This window comes from Ornithorhynchus anatinus, chromosome 12 (genome assembly GCF_004115215.2).
Source record: "Ornithorhynchus anatinus isolate Pmale09 chromosome 12, mOrnAna1.pri.v4, whole genome shotgun sequence".
In the NCBI taxonomy this organism is placed as follows: Eukaryota; Metazoa; Chordata; class Mammalia; order Monotremata; family Ornithorhynchidae; genus Ornithorhynchus; species Ornithorhynchus anatinus.
Window position 1 is genome coordinate 44,021,381 of NC_041739.1, and position 10,891 is coordinate 44,032,271.

Here is a 10,891-nt window from a genome sequence, read left to right on the forward strand (position 1 = left end):
CCAATGTACAGTGTTCTGCACACAGTAGGCACTCAATAAAAATTAATGACTCAATAAAAAGGTTTGAATGTATGAATGAATGAATACCTAGGGCTGAAAGAATACTTAGGTGGCAATGAGACACTGACCTTGGTCTTCAAGGGGAGCATAAACCGATACTATAAGGGTAAAGGGGACCGCAGCCATTCATTCATTCATTCATTCATTCAATCATATTTATTGAAAACGTACTGTGTGCAGAGCACTGTACTAAGCACTTGGAAAATACAATTTGGCAACAAATAGAGACAGTCCCTACTCAACAACGGGCTCACAATCTATGGTGTGGTGGTGGGGGGAACAGAAAACAAAACTAAACAAAACAAGTAGATAGGCATCAATAGCATGAATATAAATAAATAGAATTATAGATATATATGCAGCCATAATATAAATAGAATAATAAATATGTACATATATAAACAAGAGCTGTGGGGCAGGGAGAGGGGTAAAGCAGAGGGAGAGAGTCTGGGTGATGGGGAAGGGAGGAAGAGCTGAATAAAAGCAGGGTTCAGTCTGGGAAGACCTCCTGGAGGAGGTGAGCTTTCAGTAGGGCTTTAAAGGGTGCTAGCACTAAAGCAACCCCAAAGTGGTGGTTTCTGGTGATCCTATCAATATGCCCAATCCCTAGGTGAAGGGGTTGAACTACGATCGAAAGGTGGTGCTGCCTCCTCTCATATTTACCTATCTATCATATGATGCCATGTGATACCATCCTAGTGCCCTCCTCCAAGATTGCTCCCTGCCCTAGAAGGGCATGGAGTCCTGGGTGTAGCATGGCAGTCCAGAAGGGGGCATTCTGACGGAGTTTGACTGCAGCTTAAATCCCTGCAGCAAGGCATGGGTATATCCTGGTGGGAGCTGGGGTCCTGGTGTCCTGAAGAAGGAAGCAGAAGTTACTGGTGGCTTCATTTAGTTATCTCTTGGGTTGAGATCAGTAGGGATTGGCTCCTTTGGTTTAGCGGTCATGAGGAGAGAGCCCTGACCTGACATGGCTCTCCCTGGTCATCTGCATGGGCTGGAGCTGGTGATGGGTCAGTCACCCTAGCCTCAGGGCCACCCAGGGAATGTGATCCCCACATAGTCACTGTGAGATCATGTAGTGGTGGTCACGGCAACTGAGTTTGGTAAACTGGGGTTCTCAGAGTTAGGGAAGGGGTATGGACACACCAGGAGGCAGAAAGCAATTTCCCCAGTGATAATTCCTGCTGCGCAATGTCAGTCCCATGGAAGTCCACAGAAAAATGAAAATACTTCAACATTCTTCTATTCAGAACTTTACACCTTCCCAGGATGGTTTCTCAGACACATGTTTCTGGATCCAATAAAGAATTTAAGGTTTTAGAGGTTTTAGGGGGGAAGAAACCTCGCAGCAGTCAGCAAGGGTGAGAGGAGGAAGGGATGCCTGGATATCATTCTTGACCCAGGTCAGAAATAGGACTTGGTCCCTCTGGCCCCCTGCAGGTCCAGACTCTGAGCAGGGAGGAGTAAGGTGATGTGGAGGAGGCAGTGAAGAGGGGGCCTTCTATAGCCCAGACCTTGTTGGAACTCAGACCTATAGGAGACCTTGTTGGGAGGCCTTTGGATGGGATGGTCCCAGGATCAACCAAGCGGGTTTGGGGCTTTGGAGCTCCACCCTCACTGTCATTGTCCTCTGTCTGGGGAAAGTTCAGGCTCCACAGTCACGGTGCAGCAGGAGCTGTGGACCCGGCTTCAGAAAACGTGCCCAGCAGGGGGAGGCCTTCTGCTGCTATTTTTGTGTCCAGTGCCCGGAGGGGGAGATTTCCAATGAGACAGGTAGGTGTGTGCAGAGACCCATCTTCTTGCATGACCTAGCATATGCTCCTGAAGGGGTCTCACTGCCCCACAGCCTGTGGGCATGAGCCAGATCATGACAGACCCAAGACGTGGTGAGACAGAGACAACCAGTGGTAAAGTCCAAGGGGCAGACCAAAGATGGGCACACCTAATGTCAGACACAGATGTTCTGGTGTTTTACTAATCGGCTTCCTGTCTACGGACTGGGGTGACTGCAAGCTGAGGGCAAGATATGGAAAAATACAGTTTTGGCACTGGGCCAGAGGGCTGGGAGATGAGTCAAATTTGAGGGAGAGGTAAAAATCCCAGCCAGGGCTATGACACTGACAGGGGGAGGAAAATGTGTGTTGCAGGGGGCTGTGAGATTCTGTTCCTTCCTCTTTCCCTCCCTCTTTAAGGCACTCGATATTCACCCCACCCTCAACCCCTCAGCACTTACATGCATATCCATCATTTATCAATTTACTTATTTTACAGTCTGTCTCCTTTTTCATACTATGAACTCCTAGGCCAGGAATATGTCTACCCATGCTGTTGAATTGTACTTCTCCAATCACTTAGTATAGCATTCTGCATACAGTAAGTGCTCAATAAATACTAGGGATTAATTGATTGGTTGAATGATTCTTTCCTTTCAGATGCGGAACAGTGTGTGAAGTGTCCCGAAGATCAATATCCAAACATTGCGAGAGATGGCTGTCTCCACAAAGTGGTGACTTTCCTGTCCCCCAAAGAACCTCTGGGGCTGATCCTGGTCTGCACGTCTCTCTCCTTCTGTCTTCTCACAGCCCTGATTTTAGGGGTCTTCATTAAGTACCGAGACACCCCCATAGTCCGAGCCAATAACCGCAATCTCAGCTACACCCTCCTCATATCCCTCAAGCTCTGTTTCCTCTGCGCCCTGATCTTCATCGGCCAACCCACCCCAGCCTCCTGCCTCCTCCGACAAACAGCTTTTGGTGTTGTGTTCACCGTGGCCGTCTCCTCTATCTTGGCCAAAACTGTCATTGTGGTTCTGGCCTTCAGGGCCACAAGCTTGGGGAGCAACATCAGAGGGTGGGTGGGGACCAGAACCTCGACTTCAATAGTCCTGTCCTGCTCCCTGGTCCAGGTGCTCATCTGTGTGATCTGGCTGGGCACCGCTCCCCCATTCCCAGAGATGAACACACACTCTGAGCCTGGACTCATTATCATCGAGTGTAATGAGGGCTCTGTGACTGCCTTCTACTGTGTCCTGGGCTATCTGGGCTCTCTAGCCCTGGTGAGCTTCACTGTGGCTTTTCTGGTCAGGAAACTGCCTGACAGCTTCAACGAGGCCAAGTTTATCACGTTTGGCATGCTGGTGTTCTGCAGCGTCTGGGCTTCCTTCCTCCCCGCATACCAGAGCACCAAGGGGAAGGCCACGGTGGCTGCGGAGATCTTCTCCATCCTGACCTCCAGTGCCGGGGTTCTTAGCTGCATCTTCATCCCCAAGTGCTACGTGATCCTGGTGCAACCTGACAGGAACACCCGGGAGTGTTTGAAGAGGAAATGAATGTTGGGACACTAGTTCAAGGTTGTTGTTTTAATTGCTTATCATTTTTCTCCACCCCATTTTTCCTTTAATAGCAGGACATAAAGAGAAAGAAAAATCTTGTCAGGGCCATCCAAAATAGATTTAGTTGACCAATCCTAATCAGAGGTCAGGCCTAGATGCTCCGATGGATACTGGAATGTTTGTCCCACGGTCTCCTGGGCTCTTCCCTTCTCCAGGCTGGTCTCCTACAGAAACTGCTTATTTATTCTGTTGATTGTGCTGGAGGCCACCACAGGCTGAGCCCGACTGATCTCTAGTACAGTGGAGTAGCTGCTCTGGACACACAACTCCAAGGGTATTTGACAATTGTCTACACTGGAAAGGGTGAGGTGGGTATGATGGAGAAACTCATTCAAGTTCCTGCTTAGAGCAGGGGGAGGTGTGCTTTCCAGCTTGGATACCTAACGGAGAGGTGGGACAGAAACAGGGGACAAAGGCTGCCCCCTCATATTAATAATGTTGGTATTTGTTAAGCGCTTACTATGTGCCGAGCACTGTTCTAAGCGCTGGGGTAGACACAGGGGAATCAGGTTGTCCCACGTGGGGCTCACAGTCTTAATCCCCATTTTACAGATGAGGGAACTGAGGCACAGAGAAGTTAAGTGACTTGCCCACAGTCACACAGCTGACAAGTGGCAGAACTGGGATTCGAACTCATGAGTCCTGACTCCAAAGCCCATGCACTTTCCACTGAGCCACGCTGCTTCTCCATATTCTCATATTCTCCATATTCTCTCATATTCTCTTCCAGGGTAGGTGGGACAGAAATAGGAGGACAAAACCTGCTCCCCACATCCCCCTCCCTGTAGGTGAATTCTGGAAGAAGTCTGGTCTGCCTCAGCTTGTCCTCTGGGTTCAGGGAATTTAGGGAGGAGGAGTTGAGAGTCTCTCTTCCCCTGCCTCTGGCTCAAGGGCACTGGGGAGCAGGGCTGAGGTCCCACGCTTTCCCCAGCTGGAGTTCTGGGAGTCAGGATCAGAACTTTCCCTTGGCATCCCGGGCTCATGTACAAGGATAGACCCTTAGTCTCCCTGCGGAAGGTCATTTGGCTCCATTCGATTCTGGTAGTTGACCATAATCCTCTGGATTGTGCCTTTTCCTGTCATACTCCATTTCCTAGAGACCTCCTCTGTGAACTGAACTCACCTCTATAGTAGTTGACTGTATGGCCATTTGCCACTTCAATAGGGTTTTAGAATCAGTGGTGCAGCCTGGTGGGTTCTGTAAAGAGTAAACCACTGGGCTAAAGTGTGTCTGGGGCAAGCCTGGGGCAGCGGATGAGGGAGGAGACAAAGGGGATCAGGTCTCTGGTATGGGAAGGTGGAGACCCTGCTTAGTGAGACCGAGCTCTCAGGATGAAGAAGAAAGGCATCAACCCTCAATTCCCTTTCCTTTTTGGCCTACTTTCTGCATCAGCTATTCTCTAGGGTCTGTACACCTCAAGCTCTTTTAGATTCAACCCACCCGAAAGCCCCTCTGCTCTTAAATCCACATATTTGCATGGCTTAGAGGAAAGAGCACAGGCTTGGGAGACAGAGGTCGTAGGTTCTATTCCTGGCTCTGTCAGTGCTCAGCTATGTGACTTTGGGCAAGTCACTTCTCTGTGCCTCAGTTATCTCACCTGGAAAATGGAAATTAAGACTGGTAGACCCACTTGGGACAGCCTAATAACCTTGCATCTCCCCCTGCACTTAGAATAGTGCTTGGCACATAGTAAGTGCTTAACGAATACCATCATTATCATTATTTATCCTCTGATGCCTCAACTATGTGTACTTTATTATAATGTCTCTCTCCCCTTCTACACTGTAAAGTGCTTGTAAGTGATGATATCTGTCAATTCTATTTTACCAATCTATTATGTATTCTCATATAGATTTAGTGCAGGAGTCTGTACTACTTTAGGGTTCAGTAAATACCGTGGAATGCTGAAACTATTGACTGATTCATCGGGGTGAAAATGTCTCTTTAAAGCCCTGACCCCTGCCTGCCCTATCCCTTTCCTCCAGTGACCTGTCCTCCTTCTTCATTGAGAAAATTGAATCCAACAGGTGTGATCTAGGTGTGATTTCCCTAAAATCTCTCCTGCTTTTCTCCATTCCCTCCCTCCTCCTGCCCCTTCTTCAATTCTCCCATCTTTCCCAGGAGTATCTCAAGAGGAGGTCTCCTGCCTTCTCTCAAATTCCACCCCCTCCAACTGGGCACCCGACTCCATCCCTTTGCAATTATCAAAGCACTAACCCCCTCCTTCTTCCCTTCCTGACCACCATCATCAAATATTAGTTCCCCAATGGCTTTTTCCCCACTGCTTTCAAACCTACTCATGTACTCCCTATCCTAAAAAAAACCCTTCCCTTAACACTTTGACTCTCTCTCATAATCACCCCAACTCCCTCTTACCATTCCTTTTCACATCCCAGAGTGAGTTGTCTATGCCTGATCTCTCAAGTTCCTGTCCTCCAAATCTCTCCTTGACCCCCTTCTATCTGGCTTCTGTGCCCTTCACACCAAAGAAACCTACTTCTCAAACATCATAAACGATCCCTTCTTGCTAAATCCAAAAGCCTCTATTCCACCCTAATCCTTCTCGACCTCTCACCTGTCTTCGATACTGTCAGCCACCTGCTTTGGCTGGAAATATTATCCAAGCTTGCCTTCACTGACACTGTCCTCTCCTGGTTCTCCTCCTATCTCCCTGGTCTCTCCTTCTAATTCTCTTTCATGGACTTCTCCTCTGCATCCCACCCCCTAACTGTGGGCATCCCTCAAGGTTCAGTTCTGGGTCCCTTTTTATTCGCCATCTATGCCCACTCCCGTGGAGAAATCTTTTGCTCTCATGGCTTCTACTACCACCCCTACTTGGATGTTTCTCAAATCTACATCTCCAGCCCTGATCCCTTTCCCTCTCTGCAGGTTCGCGTTTCTGCTTGCCTTCAGGACATTTCCACGTGAATGTCTCTGCAACACCTCACACTGAACATGTCCAATAATAATAATAATAATAATAATAATAATAGTGTTGGTATTTGTTAAGCACTTACTATGTGCAGAGCACTGTTCTAAGCGCTGGGGTAGATACAGGGCCATCAGGTTGTCCCACGTGACGCTCACAGTCTTCATCCCCATTTTACAGCTGAGAGAACTGAGGCCCAGAGAAGTGAAGTGACTTGCCCAAGGTCACACAGCTGAAAAGTGGCAGAGCCAGGATTTGAATCCATGACCTCTGACTTCCAAGCCCGAACTCTTTCCACTGAGCCATGCTACTCTTCATCGTCACACCCAAAACCTATCCGCCCCTGATTTTCCCATCACTCATATACAGCACCACCATCCTTCCTTTCTCACTAGCCCATAATGGTGGTGGTGTCCTCGACTCATCTCTCTCATTCAGTGCACATATTCAGTGATTAAAGCAGACTAGTTCGACTTTCCCAGGTTTGGTAAAATTATCCCTTTCATCTCTATCCAAACTGCTGTTACAGTAATCTGTGGAAATTACCTCGGTAATCCTATCCTGCCTTAATCCCAGTATCAACCTCCTTGATCACCTCCCTACCTCCTGACTATCCCTATTCCAGTCTATACTTTACTCTGCTGTCTGGATCATTTCCCTGGATCAAGGTCATACTTGCGTGCTTTAACTCTGCACTCTCCTCTTCCTGGAAAAATTATCTCTCCATCTTTATTGATAACTAAGCCCATTATTATTGCCAGTTGGTCCAGATGTTTAAATCCCTCCTCAGAGTCCCTCCCTCCACTCCAATATTCCTTAACCCTAATGAACTGGCCTCCTTTTTAATTGAGAAAATTGAAACCATCAGGTGTGATCTCCCTAAAATCTCCCTTGCTCCTCTCCACTTCTTCACCCCTCCTGCCCCTTCTTCAACTCTCCCATTCTTCCCAGCAGTATGTAAAGAGATCTCCTGGGTTCTCTAAAAATCCACTCCCTGCAACTACTCCTGCAAACCCATCCCTTTGCACCTTATTAAAACACTTGCCCCTACCTTCTTCCCTTCCTGACTACCATCTTCAACTGTTCGCTCTCCAGTGGCTTTTTCCCCACTGCTTTCAAACATGCTCATGTCTCTTCATGACATGCTTTCACGCATGTCAAAAACCGTCACCTGGCCCCACAGCTCCCTCCCATTATCACCGCATCTCCCTCCTATCATTCCTCTCCAAAGTCTTTGAGGGAGTTGCCTACACCCACTGTCTCAAGTTCCGCTCCTTCAACCCTCCCCTTGACTCTCTCCAATTTGGCTTCTGTCCCCTTCACTCCACAGAAATCGCCATCTCAGAGGTCCACCAATTCATTCAATAGTATTTATTGAGCGCTTACTATTTGCAGAGCATTGTACTAAGTGCTTGGAATGTACAAGTCGGCAACAGATAGAGACAGTCCCTGCCCTTTGATGGGCTTACAGTCTAACCGGGGGAGACAGGCAGACAAGAACAGTGCCAATAAATGGAGTCAAGGGGAAGAACATCTCATAAAAACAATGGCAACTAAATAGAATCGGGGTGATGTACATCTCATTAAACAAAATAAACAAAATAAAGAGGGTGATGAAGATATATGCAGTTGAGCGGATGAATACAGTGCTGAGGGGGTGGGACGGGAGAGGGGGAGGAGGAGAGGGAAAGGGGGGAGAAGAGGGTTTAGCTGCAGAGAGGTGAAGGAGGGGTAGAGGGAGCAGAGGGAAAAGGGGGGAGCTCAATCTGGGAAGGCCTCTTGGAGGAGGTGAGCTTTAAGTAGGGATTTGAAGAGGGGAAGAGAATTAGATTGTCAGGGGTGGGGAGGGAGGGCATTCCAGGACCACGGGAGGACGTGGTCCAGGGGTCGATGGCGGGATAGGCGAGACCGAGGGACGGTGAGGAGGTGGGCAGCAGAGGAGCGGAACATGCGGGGTGGGCAGTAGAAAGAGAGAAAGGGGGAGAGGTACGAAGGGGCGAGGTGAGGAGAGCCTCCTTCTTCTTAAATACAACTGTCTCTACTCCCCCCTAATCCTCCTAGACCGCTAAACTGCCTTCGACACTGTCCCTTCTGGAAACATTATCCAACCTTGGCTTCACTGAAGGACTCCTGCCCTGGTTCTCCTCCCATGGCACTGGCCACTCGTTCTCAGTCTCTCTCATCGTCTCCTCCTCTGCCTTTCAACTCCTATCTGTGAGTGCCCCTCCAGATTCAGTTCTGGGTCCTCTTCTTTTCTCCACTTACACTCTCACTCCCTTGGAAAACTCATTCTCTCACACAACCTCAACTACCACTTGCATGCAGATGAATCCCTAATCTACATGTCCACCTCTGATCTCTCTTCTCCACTGCAGTCTCGCATTTCCTTCTGCCTTACATCTCTACTTGGATGTCCCACCATCACCTGAAACATAAGGTGTTGAAAACAGAACTCCTTATCGTTTCACTCAAACCCTGCCCCCCCCGTGACTCTCCCATTGCTATAGACAACACTGTTACTCTTCCCCTCCTGAGGCTTGTGCCCTGGGGCAGGGAGGTGAGCCCCACCTTGTCTCTAACACAAAGCCTCATGCACAGAGCCTTTGCTGCCTCAGGGCATCCCCAGGTGGCTTTGAACAAGGAGCCTCGCCCAGGGGCAAAAGGTTCTTCCCCATTGTTCCTCCCTCCTCCCCACCCACGCTCCCACCAGCTCCAAACCACGGTCTGGTTGGAGCTCTGCTGAGGTGTGGGGAGGGAGATTCAAGCTGCCCTGTTGCCCTCGCTGTCCGAGGTGGCCCCACAGTGCAGACAGCGGGCTCCACAACGATTTGATGTTTTGGGGCCCCCACCCATCCAGGCCACATGGCTCTAAGATGGAGATAGGGCCATAAGGTGAAGTTCAACGGACCGTTGGAGGAGGGACTAAGAGCGATGGACAGAGACAGTTGGAGAACAAGGATGCCAACTTCATGCTCAACCGCCAATGAGAAGCTGACAGACAGCACGGGCAACAACGAGGGTTCGCTCCTGTGGGAGCATCTCCTGGAGTCCCAAGGGGAACTGCCTGTGTCAGCTAAAGGCAGGTTTAAGCGCAAAAAGATCTGTTCAAAGCCCACCTATGTGATCCACCTGTGCCCAGTATATAGAATGCTCAGTCCACGGGACACTCAGCTGCAAGAATGGCTCCACTTCCAAACCCCCGTGACCAAATGCATTGAGATGGAGAACCATAGGCAGAACATCCAGATGCCAGACTTAGGTAGAGCCCCTTCAGGAGGGGAGGGCAAGAGGGCTCAGGAATAACCCTGCCAACTTCGAGGAGATTGTGGCTAGACTACTGGGGCAAGGTTTTGGGGTTTTTTATGGTATTCATTAAGTGTTTCCTATGTGTCAAACATTGTACTAAGCGCTGGGGTAGATAAAAGATTCTCAGATTGGACACATTCCTTGTCCCAGTGGGGGCTTACTATCTAAGAAGAAAGGAGTAGTATTTGACACCCATTTTATAGAGGAGGAAACTGAGGCTCAGAGAAGTTAAGTGAACTGCCAAAGGCCACATAGCAGAGAAATGGTGGAGCTGGAATTAAAAGCCATCTCATCTGTCTCCTGGGCCCAGGCTATTTACAGTAGGCCAGATGCTTCTTTAAGTTGCGTATGTGGGTAATGAATGAGGAACTAGAAGTTCATCTCTTTTAGTCATACAGCCCAGGATTTGAGGAAGTCTCTGTCTCTCTCCCTCTCTCTCATCAACCCTTTCTTCTTTCCAGCCACACCAAAGCTGGAGCTTTGAAAGGGGTCTCCCAGAGTGGTGGAAAGAGACAGTCAAAATGGGGTAGGAGGAGAGGGAGCCCAGGAGACGGGAGTGTCCCCAGGCCCATCAGATAAGGCCAGTCAGGACTTAGGCCAGGCAGGGAATTCCTGGATTACACTGTGGAGAAACAAGTTGTCCTTTTCCTGCCCGCAAGGTGGTGGTGTAGGATGGAGCCTTGGAGAGTCCCTGCCTGATGTCTTTTCATTTTAATCTGTTTGTTACCAATGACCCAGAGCCGGATATTCAGACCCGATCTGATGCAACCCACAGAAACCTTCAAGCATTTTTTAGTGGTATTTATAAAGTGCTTTCTATGTACCAGACACTTTTCTAAGCACTGGCTTAGATGCAAGCAAATCAGGTTGAACACAGTCCCTGCCCTAAATAGGGCTCACGATCTTATTCCCTATTATCTAGCTTGGGGCTTCTGAAGCCCAGAGAAGTGAAGTGACTTGCAAGTGACTTGCCCAAGGTCACACAGAAGACAATCTGCGGAGCTGGGATTAGAACTCAGGTCCTTCTGAATCCCAGACCTTTGCTCTACCCACTACACCATGCTGCTTCTCTGATTCAACAAATGACTGTGAGCCCCATGGGGGATAACCTGATGACCCTGTATCCACCCCAGCGCTTAGGACAATGCTCTGCACATAGTAAGTGCTAACAAATACCAACATTATTATAAATTTGAATGAC

General features: G+C 48.9%; 1 protein-coding gene across 1 annotated transcript; it reads left to right on the forward strand.

Annotated features, from left to right (window-relative positions):
- The first annotated feature begins 1,332 nt into the window (after positions 1–1,332).
- On the forward strand, positions 1,333–3,392 carry LOC114815471 (vomeronasal type-2 receptor 26-like). Its single transcript, XM_029076537.1, has 3 exons — positions 1,333–1,424; positions 1,601–1,836; positions 2,496–3,392. Exons 1-3 carry the CDS (start codon positions 1,333–1,335, stop codon positions 3,389–3,391), a joined length of 1,224 nt encoding a protein of 407 aa, XP_028932370.1. The 3' UTR covers position 3,392.
- The last annotated feature ends 7,499 nt before the right edge of the window (positions 3,393–10,891 follow it).

What these genes read in the sequence shown, in the direction of transcription:
- LOC114815471 (XM_029076537.1), top strand. Translation starts at nt 1,333, where the DNA reads ATGGTTTCTCAGACACATGTTTCTGGATCCAATAAAGAATTTAAGGTT. An exon ending in CCTCGCAGCAGTCAGCAAGG is followed by an intron (nt 1,425 to 1,600) that starts GTGAGAGGAGGA and finishes TCAGACCTATAG; the next exon opens with GAGACCTTGTTGGGAGGCCT. An exon ending in GGAGATTTCCAATGAGACAG is followed by an intron (nt 1,837 to 2,495) that starts GTAGGTGTGTGC and finishes CTTTCCTTTCAG; the next exon opens with ATGCGGAACAGTGTGTGAAG.